The sequence below is a fragment of the Cuculus canorus genome, chromosome 32, assembly GCF_017976375.1.
Source record: "Cuculus canorus isolate bCucCan1 chromosome 32, bCucCan1.pri, whole genome shotgun sequence".
In the NCBI taxonomy this organism is placed as follows: domain Eukaryota; kingdom Metazoa; phylum Chordata; class Aves; order Cuculiformes; family Cuculidae; genus Cuculus; species Cuculus canorus.
In genome coordinates, this window is record NC_071432.1 from 714,242 (window position 1) to 729,386 (window position 15,145).

General features: G+C 58.0%; 1 protein-coding gene across 1 annotated transcript in view; it reads right to left on the minus strand.

Moving 5' to 3' along the window:
• Positions 1–15,145, minus strand: part of LOC104067830 (IQ motif and SEC7 domain-containing protein 2-like) — a 58,972-nt gene that overhangs the window by 36,106 nt on the left and 7,721 nt on the right. Inside the window, exons 4-7 of the mRNA XM_054052155.1 lie at positions 14,582–14,814; positions 11,597–12,636; positions 7,439–7,468; positions 51–318 (exon numbers count right to left, since the gene is read on the minus strand). Coding sequence (XP_053908130.1) covers positions 51–318; positions 7,439–7,468; positions 11,597–12,636; positions 14,582–14,814 — 1,571 coding nt within the window. The remainder of the gene's footprint in view (positions 1–50; positions 319–7,438; positions 7,469–11,596; positions 12,637–14,581; positions 14,815–15,145) is intronic.

The window sequence follows — 15,145 nt, forward strand, 5'->3', positions numbered from 1 at the left end:
GGTGGCCCCCGTGTGGATCTCGGGGGGTTTCCCGGGTGGCCTCTCGTTACCTTCTTGTCCTGCAGGTCGGTGGAGAGCTCGTAGGTGTCGCTGAGGGCTTTGGACCTCTTGCTCTCCTCCTCCTCCTCCTGCTTGCGCAGCGCCACGCTGGCCGGCTGCGGCGGCAACCGCGGCCACCCCAACCCGGGAGAACCTCCGCCAGGTCCTCCTCCGGCTCCTCCTGGACCTTGAGGGCGGCCTCGGTACGACGAGGGACGTGCCGGGCTTTCGGAACCTCCTGGAGCTCCAGCTTCACCGCCAGCGGCTTCGCCGTCCATACTGGGGGGGGAAAACAAGGGGTGAAGGCCGGGGGGGACCTCCAGGAGCACTGGGAGAGCCAAACGGGACCTCCAGGTGGCCTCAAGGAACCCTCAGGTGGCCTCAAGGAACCCTCAGGTGGCCACAAGGACCTCCAGGTGGCCTCAAGGAACCCTCAGGTGGCCTCAAGGACCTCCAGGTGGCCTCAAGGAACCCTCAGGTGGTCTCAAGGAACCCTCAGGTGGCCTCAAGGAACCCTCAGGTGGTCTCAAGGAACCTCCAAGTGGCCTCAAGGAACCTCCAGGTGGCCACAAGGACCTCCAGGTGGCCTCAAGGAACCCTCAGGTGGTCTCAAGGAACGTCCAAGTGGCCACAAGGAACCCTCAGGTGGCCTCAAGGAACCCTCAGGTGACCTCAAGGACCTCCAAGTGGCCACAAGGAACCCTCAGGTGGCCTCAAGGACCTCCAGGTGGCCTCAAGGAACCCTCAGGTGGCCACAAGGACCTCCAGGTGGCCTCAAGGAACCTCCAGGTGACCTCAAGGAACCCTCAGGTGGCCTCAAGGAACCTCCAAGTGGCCACAAGGACCTCCAGGTGGCCTCAAGGAACCCTCACATGGCCTCATGGTCCTCCAGGTGGCTTCAAGGAACCCTCAAGTGGCCTCAAGGAACCTCCAGGTGGCCTCAAGGACCTCCAAATGGCCTCAAGAAACCTCCAAATGGCCTCAAGGAACCTCCACGTGGCCTCAAAGAACCCTCAGGTGGCCTCAAGGACCTCCAGGTGGCCTCAAGGAACCCACAGGTGGTCTCAAGGAACCTCCAGGTGGCCTTAAGGACCTCCATGTGGCTTCAAAGTACCATCAGGTGGTCTCAAGGAACCTTTACATGGCCTCAAGGACCCTCCAAGTGGCTTCAAAGAACCATCATGTGGCTTCAAGGAACCCTCAGGTGGCCTCAAGGAACCTCCAAGTGGCCTCAAGGAACCCTCAGGTGGTCTCAAGGACCTCCAGGTGGCCTCAAGGAACCCTCAGGTGGCCTCAAGGAACCTCCAGGTGGCCTCAAGGAACCCCCAAGTGGCCTCAAGGAACCCTCAAGTGGCCTCAAGGAACCCTCAGGTGACCTCAAGGACCTCCAGGTGGCCACAAGGAACCCTCAGGTGGCCTCAAGGACCACCAGGTGGCCTAAAGGAACCCTCAGGTGGCCTCAAGGAACCTCCAGGTGACCACAAGGAACCCTCAGGTGACCTCAAGGAACCCTCAGGTGGCCTCAAGGAACCCTCAGGTGGCCTCAAGGACCTCCAGGTGGCCTCAAGGAACCCTCAGGTGGCCTCAAGGAACCCTCAGGTGACCTCAAGGACCTCCAAGTGGCCACAAGGAACCCTCAGGTGGCCTCAAGGAACCCTCAGGTGACCTCAAGGACCTCCAAGTGGCCACAAGGAACCCTCAGGTGGCCTCAAGGACCTCCAGGTGGCCTCAAGGAACCCTCAGGTGGCCTCAAGGAACCCTCAGGTGGTCTCAAGGAACCTCCAGGTGACCTCAGAGGTCACATGGGACACATGGTCCTGGGGGGGTTAATTAGAGAGAGTTAATTAAGGGGTGAGAGGAGTTAATTAAGGGCTTTAAGGATGGGGGAGTGGTCCAAGAGGGGGAGGGGAGGGGACCTCCCCCCCCGTGGGGCGGGAAAGGGTTAACGAGGGGGGGGTAATTAAGAGGGGGAGGGGATTAAGGGGTTAATGAGGAGGGGGTAATTAAGAGGGGAGGGGATTAAGGGGTTAATGAGGAGGGGGTAATTAAGAGAGGAGGGGATTAAGGGGTTAATGAGGGTGGGGTAATTAAGAGGGGGAGGGGATTAAGGGGTTAATGAGGAGGGGGTAATTAAGAGAGGAGGGGATTAAGGGGTTAATGAGGAGGGGGTAATTAAGAGAGGAGGGGATTAAGGGGTTAATGAGGGTGGGGTAATTAAGAGAGGAGGGGATTAAGGGGTTAACGAGGAGGGGTAATTAAGAGGGGAGGGGATTAAGGGGTTAATGAGGAGGGGGGTAATTAAGAGAGGAGGGGATTAAGGGGTTAATGAGGAGGGGGTAATTAAGAGAGGAGGGGATTAAGGGGTTAATGAGGAGGGGGTAATTAAGAGAGGAGGGGATTAAGGGGTTAATGAGGAGGGGGTAATTAAGAGAGGAGGGGATTAAGGGGTTAATGAGGGCGGTTAATTAGGGGGGTGTGGAGGAATGATGCCCCTCCCCCCGTAATTAAAGGTGAGCAATTAAGGGGCCGTTAATGATGATGGGGGTAATTAAGATGGGCCTAATTAAGATGGGGCGTTAATGAAGGGGGGTTAATGAAGGGGGGGTTAATGAAGAGGGGGTTAATGAAGGGGGGGTTAATGAAGAGGGGGTTAATGAAGGGGGTTAATGAAGGGGTTAATGAAGGGGTTAATGAAGGGGGAGTTAATGAAGAGGGGGTTAATGAAGAGGGGGTTAATGAAGGGGGGGTTAATGAAGGGGTTAATGAAGGGGGGTTAATGAAGGGGTTAATGAAGAGGGGGTTAATGAAGGGGGGGTTAATGAAGGGGGGGTTAATGAAGGGGGGTTAATGAAGGGGGGGTTAATGAAGATGGTCTTAATGAAGATGTTAATGAAGTTTGTGTTAATGAAGATGTTAATGAAGTTTGTGTTAATGAAGGAGGGGTTAATGAAGGGGTTAATGAAGGGGGAGTTAATGAAGAGGGGTTAACGGGGGTTAATGAGGGGGTTAATGAGGGGGTTAATGAAGAAGGGGCTTAATGAAGGGGGGTTTAATTAAGAGGGGGTTAATGAGGGGCAGTTAATGAAGAGGGGGACTATTGGGGGGTTAACGAAGAGGGGCGTTAATGATCGGGGGGGTTTATGGGGGCTTAATGAAGAGAGGGGTTAATGAGGGGCTTAATGAGGGGGTTAATGAAGAAGGGGCTTAATGAAGGGGGGGTTAATGAAGGGGGGGTTAATGACGAGGAGGGTTAATGAGGGGCAGTTAATGAAGAGGGGGATTATTGGGGGGTTAACGAAGAGGGGCGTTAATGAACGGGGGGGTTTATGGGGGGGTTAATGAAAAGAGGGGTTAATGAGGGGGTTAATGAGGGGGTTAATGAAGAAGGGGCTTAATGAAGGGGGGGTTAATGAAGGGGGGGTTTAATGAAGAGGGGGTTAATGAGGGGCAGTTAATGAAGAGGGGGATTATTAGGGGGTTAACGAAGAGGGGCGTTAATGATCGGGGGGGTTTATGGGGGTTAATGAAGAGAAGGGTTAATGAGGGGGTTAATGAGGGAGTTAATGAGGGGGTTAATGAGAGGGTTTAATAAGGGGGTAATGAGGGGGTTAATGAAGGGGAGGTTTAATGATGGGGGGTTTAATGAGGGGCAGTTAATGAAGAAGGGGGTTATTGGGGGGGTTAACGAGCAGTGGCGTTAATGTACAGGGGGGTTATGGAGGGATTCATGAACAGGGGTGTTAATGAGGGGGGTTAATTAATTAAGGGGGGGGGGCACTCACCCGAGCAGCAGACGCTGCCGCAGGGGCCGCGGCTCCGGGCATTGCAGACACCACATGGCGGACAAGGGGGGGGGGGGGACACCCCACAAACGAGAGGGGGGAGAGAGAGGAGGGGGATCCCCCCCCACCCCCCACCTCTGCTTTTGGGCGGGAAAAGGGCTTTACGGTGTCTGGGAGGGGAAATGGAGTCTCTGCAGCAACAGCCAAGGCCCAATGAGGGGATGGAGGGAAAAGGGGGGGAAGAGAGGGGGGGAGGAGCCCAATGTCACCCCGTTTTACCCCCTCTCTCCCCCTCATTTGCCCCTCAGACCCCATTTTACCCCCTCTGTCCTCCTCATTCGCCCCTCACACCCCATTTTACCCCCTCTCTCCCCCTCATTTGCCCCTCAGACCCCATTTTACCCCCTCTTAGACCCCATTTTACCCCTTCTCTCCTCCTCATTTACCCCTCACACCCCATTTTACCCCTTCTCTCCTCCTCATTTGCCCCTCACACCCCATTTTACCCCCTCTCTCCTCCTCATTTGCCCCTCAGACCCCATTTTACCCCCTCTCTCCTCCTCATTTGCCCCTCACACCCCATTTTACCCCCTCTCTCCTCCTCATTTGCCCCTCAGACCCCGTTTTACCCCCTCTCTCCTCCTCATTTGCCCCTCACACCCCGTTTTACCCCCTCTCTCCTCCTCATTTGCCCCTCAGACCCCATTTTACCCCCTCTCTCCTCCTCATTTGCCCCTCACACCCCATTTTACCCCCTCTCTCCTCCTCATTTCCCCCTCAGACCCCATTTTACCCCCTCTCTCCTCCTCATTTACCCCTCACACCCCATTTTACCCCCTCTCTCCTCCTCATTTGCCCCTCACAGCCCGTTTTACCCCCTCTCTCCCCCTCATTTGCCCCTCAGACCCCGTTTTACCCCCTCTCTCCCCCTCATTTGCCCCTCACACCCCATTTTACCCCCTCTCTCCTCCTCATTCACCCCTCACACCCCGTTTTACCCCCTCTCTCCTCCTCATTTGCCCCTCACACCCCATTTTACCCCCTCTCTCCCCCTCATTTGCCCCTCACACCCCATTTTACCCCCTCTCTCCTCCTCATTTCCCCCTCACACCCCATTTTACCCCCTCTCTCCTCCTCATTTGCCCCTCACACCCCGTTTTACCCCCTCTCTCCTCCCCATTTGCCCCTCAGACCCCATTTTACCCCCTCTCTCCCCCTCATTTGCCCCTCACACCCCGTTTTACCCCTCTCTCCTCCTCATTTCCCCCTCACACCCCATTTTACCCCCTCTCTCCTCCTCATTTGCCCCTCACACCCCGTTTTACCCCTCTCTCCTCCTCATTTGCCCCTCAGACCCCATTTTACCCCCTCTCTTCCCCTCATTTGCCCCTCACACCCCATTTTACCCCTCTCTCCTCCTCATTTGCCCCTCAGACCCCATTTGAGGTGAGCCCTAAAGAGAGTGGGGGGCTAAAGGGGAGGGGCTAAAGAGGGGGAGGGGCTAAAGAGGGAAGGGGGTCCTAAATTGGGGGGGGGGCTAAAGGAGGGGGACACAGAGACCCCCATAGGTCAGCGCATGCGCAAAGCCCCGCCCCCTGCGTGCCGGGCTGGCGGTTGCCATGGTAACCGTTGCCATAGCAACGCGGGGGGTCGGAGCTGAAGGGGAAGGAGCGAATGGGATTCCCGAAGGAGGGGGGGGGGAAGAGGAGGAGGAGGGGCAAAAAGGGGGAGGGGTCAGCGGCTCCTCCGCCTCCTCCTCCGTCCCCGCCCCCCCCAAGCCCAAAATACCGCGTTGCCATAGCAACCGCCCCCGGGCGGCATCACTGCCCCCCCCCCCCCCCCCGCATCCCAGCGGGAGCCCGGGGGGAGGGGGCGCCCATGGGCCCTATAGACACAATGGGGGACCCTATAGAGCCCTGGGGGACACTATAGAGACACTGGGGGGCCCTATAGAGTCACTGGGGGGCCTATGGGCCCTATAGAGCCCTGGGGGACCCTATAGAGACACTGGGGGTCCTATGGGCCCTATAGAGCCCTGGGGGGCCCTATAGAGTCACTGGGGGTCCTATGGGCCCTATAGAGTCACTGAGAGTCCCTATAGAGTCACTGGGAGTTCTATGGGCCCTATAGAGACACTGAGGGTCCCTATAGAATCACTGGGGGTCCTATAGGTCCTATAGAGTCACTGAGGGTCCCTATAGAGTCGCTGGGGGTCCTATGGGCCCTATAGAGCCCAGGGAGCCCCTCTGAACCCTATAGGTTCCTGCAGGCCCCTATAGAGCCCTATGGGCCCTATAGAGTCACTGGGGGTCCTATGGGCCCTATAGAGTCACTGAGGGTCCCTATAGACTCACTGGGGGTCCTATGGGCCCTATAGAGCCCAGGGAGCCCCTCTGAACCCTATAGGTTCCTGCAGGCCCCTATAGAGCCCTATGGGCCCTATAGAGTCACTGGCGGTCCTATGGGCGCTATAGAGTCACTGGGGGTCCTATGGGCCCTATAGAGTCACTGAGGGTCCCTATAGAGTCGCTGAGGGTCCTATGGGCCCCATAGAACCCAGGGAGCCCCTCTGAACCCTATAGGTTCCTGCAGGCCCCTATAGAGCCCTATGGGCCCTATAGAGCTGCTGGGGGTCCTATGGGCCCTATAGGTTCCTGCAGGCCCCTATAGAGCCCTATGGGCCCTATAGAGTCACTGGGGGTCCTATGGGCCCTATAGGTTCCTGGAGGCCCTTATAGAGCCCTATGGGTCCTATAGAGTCAGTGGGGGTCCTATGGGCCCTATAGAGCCGGGGGGGGGTCCTATGGGCCCTATAGGTTCCTGCAGGCCCCTATAGAGCCCTATGGGCCCTATAGAGCCGGGGGGGGGGGGTCCTATGGGCCCTATAGGTTCCTGGAGGCCCCTATAGAGCCCTATGGGCCCTATAGAGCCGGGGGGGGGTGTCCTATGGGCCCTATAGGTTCCTGGAGGCCCCTATAGAGCCCTATGGGCCCTATAGAGCCGGGGGGGGGGGGGGTCCTATGGGCCCTATAGGTTCCTGCAGGCCCCTATAGAGCCCTATGGGCCCTATAGAGCCGGGGGGGGGGGTGTCCTATGGGCCCTATAGGTTCCTGCAGGCCCCTATAGAGCCCTATGGGCCCTATAGAGTCACTGGGGGTCCTATGGGCCCTATAGGTTCCTGGAGGCCCCTATAGAGCCCTATGGGCCCTATAGAGCCGGGGGGGGGTCCTATGGGCCCTATAGGTTCCTGGAGGCCCCTATAGAGCCCTGGGGTGTCCGTGGTTGCCATGGCGACACTGAGCATCCTCCAGGCTGTCACCGTCACTCGGCAACCGCGCCTATCGCCATGGCAACCGGGGACCACCCCCACCCCCCTTCCTCCAGCGCCCTGTCGTGACACGGAGGGGCTGTCGTGACATCTCGGCCCCATCACGACACGCCAGGTCTAGGGCAACATATCGCATCTAGCGTGATATAGCGTGTCTATCGCGACATGCCGGAGCCGCTGTGCCACACATACACACACACAAGGGGGGGTCTCTGGCGCTAGAAGGGCCTCCTTGTGACAGAGCGCCCCCTATCGCGATAGAAAAATGGGGGGGGAGGATGTAACTGACCTCACTGTCCTCGAGCTGTCGCGATCGGACCTGGGGGGGGGAAAAGGGGGGGGTCAGAGAGAGGCAGAGACCCCCCAAAAGGGACCCAGAACCCCCCAAAAGGGGACCCAGGACCCCCCAAAAGGGACTGAAGGGGGGTGAGACCCCCAAAAGGGACCCACGACCCCCCCAAAAGGGGACCCAGGACCCCCCAAAAGGGACTGAGGGGGGGTGAGACCCCCCAAAAGGGACCCACGACCCCCCCAAAAGGGATCCAGGAGCCCCCAAAAGGGACTGAATGGGGGTGAGACCCCCCAAAAGGGACCCAGGACCCCCCCAAAAGGGACTTAGAGGGGTGAGACCCCCCCAAAAGGGACCCAGGACCCCCCCAAAAGGGACCCAGGACCCCCCAAAAGGGACTGAAGGGGATGAGACCCCCCCAAAAGGGACCCAGGACCCCCCTAAAAGGGATTGAATGGGGGTGAGACCCCCCAAAAGGGACCCACGACCCCCCCAAAAAGGACTGAATGGGGGTGAGACCCCCCAAAAGGGACCCAGAACCCCCCAAAAGGGGACTGAAGGGGCGTGAGACCCCCCCAAAAGGGACTCAGGACCCCCCAAAAGGGACTTAGAGGGGTGAGACCCCCCCAAAAGGGACCCAGGACCCCCTCAAAAGGGACTGAATGGGGGTGAGACCCCCCCAAAAGGGACTCAGGACCCCCCCAAAAGGGACTGAAGGGGGTGAGACCCCCCAAAAGGGACCCAGGACACCCCCAAAAAGGGACTGAAGGGGGGTGAGACCCCCCAAAAGGGACTCAGGACCCCCCCAAAAGGGACTTAGAGGGGTGAGACCCCCCCAAAAGGGACCCAGGACCCCCCAAAAGGGACACAGAACCCCCCAAAAGGGACTTAGAGGGGTGAGACCCCCCCAAAAAGGGACCCAGGACCCCCCCAAAAGTGCTCTGGGCGCCCCTCCAGCCCATCCAGACGTGGGGACAGTGGGGGGGGGACACGACAATGACGTTTGTGTCCCCCCCCCGTGGCGCCCCCATCTGCTCCCCCAAAACACAACCCTCCCCCCCCCCTTTTGGGTCTGATATGGGGGGGTCCTTGGTCCCCCCCACCCCCCTAGGTCCCTTTTTTGGGGGACTTGGGGGGGGTTGAGGGGGGTTTTGGGGTGATTTTGGGGTCTTTTGGGGGCGTTTTGGGGTACTGGGGGGGAGTTGGGGAGTTTGGGGGTGGTTTGGGGGTGATTTGGGGGTGGTTTGGGGGTTTTTTGGGGTACCGGGGGGGTTTGGGGTGGTTTTGGGGTGCTGAGGGTGATTTGGGGGTGTTTTGGGGTACTGGGGGTGGTTTGGGGGTCCTAAGGGTGATTTGGGGGTGTTCTGGGGGTGTTTTGGGAGTCTTTTGGGGTACTGAGGGTGGTTTGGGGGTGTTTTGGGGGTGTTTTGAGGTGCTGAGGGTGGTTTGGGGGTGTTTTGGGGGGGTCCTAAGGGTGATTTTGGGGTGTTCTGGGGGTGTTTTGGGATACTGAGGGTGGTTTGGGGGTGTTTTAGGGTGTTTTGGGGGTGTTTTGGGGGTATTTTGGGGTACTGAGGGTGTTTTTGGGGTGTTTTTAGGGCAGTTTTGGGGTGTTTCGGGGGTGTCTTGGGGGTGTTTTGGGGTATGGAGGGTGGTTTTGGGGTGTTTTCGGGTACTGAGGCTGTTTTTGGGGTGTTTTGGAGTGGGTTTGGGGTAGTTTTGGGGTGTTTTGGGGGTACTAAGGGTGATTTGGGGGTGTTTTGGGGTGGTTTTGGGTTGTTTTGGGATACTGAGGGTGGTTTGGGGGTGTTTTGGGGTGTTTCAGGGTGTTTTGGGGTGTTTTGATGTGTTTTGGGGTACTTTTGGGGTGTTTTGGGAAGTTTCGGGGTGTTTTGGGGTGCTTTTGGTGTGTTTCAGGCTGCTTTCGGTGTGTTTTGAGGTGTTTCAGGGTGGTTTTGGGGTGTTTCGGGGTGCTCTGGGGTACTTTTGGGGCGTTTTGGGGTGTTTTGGGGGCGTTTAGGGGTGCTTTGGGGTGTTTCAGGGTGTTTTGGGGGCGTTTTAGTGTGTTTTGGGGCACTTTTGGGGCATTTCGGGGCATTTCAGTGTGTTTTGGGGTACTTTCAGGGCGTTTTGGGGTGGTTTTGGGGTGTTTGGGGGCTTTTCGGGGTGCTTTTGATGTGTTTTGGGTGTCTTTTGGGGTGTTTTGGGGCGTTTTCAGGGCGTTTTGGGTGTTCCAGGGTGCTTTTGGTGTGTTTTGGGTTGCTTTTGAGGTGTTTTTGGGGTGTTTCAGGGCATTTTGGTGTGTTTTGGGGGTGGTTTTGGGGCGTTTTGGGACATTTTGGGGCGTTTCGGGGCATTTTGGGGTGTTTCGGGGCGTTTTTGGGGCATTTCGGGGTGTTTCAGGGCATTTTCATGGCGTTTTGTGGCGTTTCATGGCGTTTTGGGGCATTTTGGGGTATTTTGTGGTGTTTTCGGGGCGTTTCGGGGCGTTTTGGGGTGTTTTCAGTGTGCCTTTGGGGCGTTTTGGGGTGGTTTGTGGCGTTTTTGTGGCGTTTCGGGGCATTTCAGGGTATTTCGTGGCATTTTTGTGGCGTTTCGGGGTGTTTTGTGGCGTTTCGGGGTGTTTTCGGTGTGCTTTTGGGGTGTTTTGGGGCATTTTGGGGCATTTCGGGGCATTTTCGGGGCGTTTTGGGGTGTTTTCGTGGCATTTTGGGTGTTTTTGGTGTGCTTTTGGGGCGTTTTGTGGCATTTTGTGGTGTTTTCAGGGTGTTTTGTGGCATTTTTGGGCATTTTGGAGTGTTTGGGGGTGTTTTGGGGCGTTTCGTGGTGTTTTCAGGGCGTTTTGGGGCATTTTGTGGCGTTTTGTTGCCTTTCAGTGTGCTTTTGGGGCATTTTGTGGCGCTTTTGGGGTGTTTGGGGGTGTTTCGGGGCGTTTCGTGGTGTTTTCAGGGCGTTTTGGGGCATTTCGTGGCATTTTCAGGGCGTTTTGGGGCATTTTGGGGCATTTTTGTGGCGTTTTGGGGCATTTTGTGGCGTTTTCATGGCATTTCGTGGTATTTTTTGGGCATTTTGGGGTGTTTGGGGGTGTTTCGGGGCATTTCGTGGTGTTTTCAGGGCGTTTTGGGGCATTTCGTGGCGTTTTTGTGGCGTTTTGGGGCGCTTTGTGGCGTTTTCATGTCATTTTGTGGCATTTTTGTGGCATTTTGGGGCATTTCGTGGCATTTTTGTGGTGTTTCGTGGCATTTCGTGGCGTTTTCATGGCATTTCGTGGCATTTTTGGGGCATTTTGGGGTGTTTTGGGGTGTTTCGGGGTGTTTCAGGGTGTTTCGGGGCGTTTCGTGGTGTTTTCAGGGCGTTTTGGGGCATTTCGTGGCATTTTCAGGGCGTTTTGGGGCGTTTCGTGGTGTTTTTGTGGAGTTTTGTGGCATTTCATGGCGTTTTCATGGCATTTCGTGGTATTTTTGGGGCATTTTGGGGTGTTTGGGGGTGTTTCGGGGATTTCGTGGTGTTTTCAGGGCGTTTGGGGGCGTTTTTGTGGCATTTTGGGGCGTTTCATGGCGTTTTCAGGGCGTTTGGGGGCGTTTTTGTGGCGTTTTGGGGCATTTTGGGGGCGTTTCATGGTGTTTTCATGGCATTTTGTGGCATTTTTGTGGCATTTTGGGGCGTTTTTGTGGCGTTTTGGGGCGTTTCATGGTGTTTTCATGGCATTTCATGGCATTTCGGGGCATTTTTGGGGCGTTTTGGGGTGTTTGGGGGTGTTTCGGGGCTTTTCGTGGTGTTTTCAGGGCGTTTTGGGGCGTTTCACGGCGTTTTTGTGGCGTTTAGGGGGCGTTTCGTGGCATTTTCATGGCATTTCATGGCATTTCATGGCATTTTGGGGGCATTTTGGGGTGTTTGGGGGTGTTTCGGGGCGTTTCATGGTGTTTTCAGGGCGTTTGGGGCGTTTTTGTGGCGTTTTGGGGCGTTTCATGGCGTTTTCAGGGCGTTTGGGGGCGTTTTTGGGGCGTTTTGGGGCGTTTTGTGGCATTTTTGTGGCGTTTTGGGGCGTTTTCATGGCATTTCATGGCATTTTTGGGGCATTTGGGGGCGTTTTGGGGTGTTTTCTGGGCGTTTCAGGGCGTTTCGGGGCGTTTTGGTGGCGTTTTCGGGGCGCCTTACTTGCGCTGGAGGGTGGTGGCGGGGCTGGTGCTGGCGCTGGTGCTGTGACCGCCGCCCGCGCCGGGACTGGAACTCCTCGAGGGGTCTCTGCTGAGCTGCCCTCGCGCCCATTCCCGTTCCCAGTCCCGCTGGGAAGCTCCGCAGCGCTCCCGCTTACACGCAGCGGCATAAGGCCCTTCCCGCTCCATACACGACGGATAATGCCCGTCGCGAGGCCGATACTGCAGCTCTCGTTCCACGTGGCTCTGGAATTGCCCATCCCGGTCCGTACGGTTGGGATATTGCCCATCCCGATCCAGCCGGCTCTGGAATTGCCCGTCTCGATCCAGCCGGCTCTGGAATTGCCCATCCCGGTCCATATGGCTTGGATATTGTCCGTCGTGCTCAATCCGGCTCTGGAATTGCCCATCCCGGTCCATATGGGGCTGATACTGAAGATCCCTCTCCAAACAGCTGTGATATTGCCCGTCCCGCTCCATCCGGCTCGGATATTGCTCATCCCGCTCCGTGTGGCTCTGGAATTGCCCATCCCGGTCCGTATGGCTCAGATATTGCCCATCGCGTTCCATCCGGCTCTGGAATTGCCCCTCGTGGTCCATCCGGTTGGGATATTGCCCGTCTCGATCCGTTCGACTTTGATAAGGGCGATCCCGATCTTTCCGGCTCTGATAGGATCTGTCGTGATCCGGATGAGCGGAATACGACACTTCACGGTCCGGTAATGCCTCATATTGCCCGTCCCGTTCCAGGTAGCGATCCCGATCCGTACGGCTTCCGTATTGCCCACCGTCGCGATCTAAATGATCCGGGTATTCCCCGTCGCGATCCAAATGGGATCGATATTGGCCGTCACGCTCCGAACGGCCGGAATATTGCCCGTCGTGACTCGGGTAAGGGAGATCCCGGTCCGTATGGGGTGGGTATTGCCCACCGTCGCCATCCGGGTGGGATCCGTAGGGGAGGTCGGAGTCGGAACAGGGCGGGAATTGCCCTTCGGGATCCAAATGGTTTTGGTATTGAGCGTCGGGATCCACGTGGCCCTGAGGGCGGAAACGGGGCCATATATGGACCGGGCGATATACGGCCCCAGGAGCCAAAATGGGGTCTATAGGGCCCTATTCCCCCCCCCCCCCCCAATCTATAGGGCCTTCAGACCCCCCCCCGAGGCCGTACGCTCCCCCCCAAACCCCCAACTTAGGGGGCCGGGTCCATATTCGCCCATAACGCCCCCCCCCAAATCTCACCTCTCTGCTCCCCCAAAATAGGGGTCACTGATCTCTAAAGCCCCAATTTGGGGGGTCCCCACTCCATAACCCCCCCCGACACCCCCAAATCTGGGCTCCCCCCCCCAAACCGGCTTTTCCTCCCCTATAACCCCCTCCAAACCCCCTTTTTCACTCCAATTTGGGGGTTCCCCACCCCATAACCCCCCCCGACACCCCCAAATCCGAACTCTCCACCCCATAACCCCCTCCAAAACCCCCTTTACACCCCAATTTGGGGCTTCCCCCCCCCCACAACCCCCCCCAACACCCCCAAATCCAAACTCTCCACCCCATCACCCCCTCCAAACCCCCCTTTTCACCCCAATTTGGGGGTTCCCCACTCCATAACCCCCTCCAAAACCCCCTTTTCACCCCAATTTGGGGCTTCCCCACCCCATAACCCCCCCCGACACCCCCAAATCCGAACTCTCCACCCCATAACCCCCTCCAAAACCACCTTTACACCCCAATTTTGGGGGTTCCCCACCCCACAACCCCCCCCGACACCCCCAAATCTGGGCTCCCCCCCCCCAACCCAGCTTCTCCTCCCCTATAACCCCCTCCAAACCACCTTTACACCCCAATTTTGGGGTTCCCCACCCCACAACCCCCCCCCGACACCCCCAAATCTGAACTCTCCACCCCATCACCCCCTCCAAAACCCCCTTTTTCACCCCAATTTGGGGGTTCCCCACCCCACAACCCCCCCCGACACCCCCAAATCTGAACTCTCCACCCCATCACCCCCTCCAAACCCCCCTTTTCACCCCAATTTGGGGGTTCCCCACTCCAGAACCCCCTCCAAAACCCCCTTTACACCCCAATTTGGGGCTTCCCCTCCCCACAACCCCCCCCGACACCCCCAAATCTGAACTCTCCACCCCATGACCCCCCCCAAACCGGATTCTCCTCCCCTATAACCCCCTCCAAACCCCCTTTTTCACCCCAATTTGGGGGTTCCCCACTCCATGACCCCCCCGACACCCCCAAATCCGAACTCTCCACCCCATAACCCCCTCCAAAACCTCCTTTTTCACCCCAATTTAGGGGTTCCCCACTCCATAACCCCCCCCGACACCCCCAAATCCGAACTCTCCACCCCATAACCCCCTCCAAAACCACCTTTTCACCCCAATTTTGGGGTTCCCCACCCCATAACCCCCCCCCGACACCCCCAAATCTGAACTCTCCACCCCATAACCCCCTCCAAAACCCCCTTTTTCACCCCAATTTTGGGGGTTCCCCACCCCATAACCCCCCCCGACACCCCCAAATCTGGGCTCCCCCCCCCCAAACCGGCTTCTCCTTCCCTATAACCCCCTCCAAACCCCCTTTTTCACCCCAATTTGGGGGTTCCCCACCCCATAACCCACCCCGACACCCCCAAATCTGAACTCTCCACCCCATAACCCCCTCCAAAACCCCCTTTACACCCCAGTTTGGGGCTTCCTCACCCCACAACCCACCCCGACACCCCCAAATCTGGGCTCCCCCCCCCCAACCCAGCTTCTCCTCCCCTATAACCCCCTCCAAACCACCTTTACACCCCAATTTGGGGGTTCCTCACCCCATAACCCCCCCCGACACCCCCAAATCTGGGCTCCCCCCCCCCCAACCCGGCTTCTCCTCCCCTATAACCCCCTCCAAAACCCCCTTTACACCCCAATTTGGGGGTTCCCCACCCCGGAACCCCCCTTTAAACTCGGGGTCCCCCCCGTACCTGGTGGCGGGGGGGTCCCCCCCCCCCTGCCCTCTGCCGGAGGTGCCGATTCTCTCGCGCCAAACGCTGCAGTTGCCCTTCGAGCTGAGCGATTCGCCGCCGCTGCGAAGCCAAAAGGTGTCGTTGAGTCGCGATAATCCGATTTAACTCCAGCAGGTATTCCACTGCCCGATCGGGGGGGTCCGCATTAACCGCCCCCCCTCCTCCTCCTCCTCCTCCACCTCCACCTCCTCCTCCAGAAGGGGGGGACCCCGTGGCCCCCCCAGAACCCTCCATAGGGCTCGAAAAGAGAGGGGGGGGGGGGGGGGAAAGGGCTGAGATTTGGGGGGGGGGGGGGGCTTAAAGGGGGGGGGGAGGGATTGGGAGGGGGGGGGTTAAGGGGGGGGGGGGGATTGGGGGGGCGGTTGGGGGGGTTTAGGGGGGGGTTTGGGGGGGTTTAAGGGGGGGTTTAAGGGATTTGGGGGGGTTTAGGGGGGGTTTAAGGGGGGGTTTGGGGGTTTAAGGGGGGGTTTAAGGGATTGGGGGGGCGGTTGGGGGGGTTTAAGGGGGTTTGGGGGGGTTTAA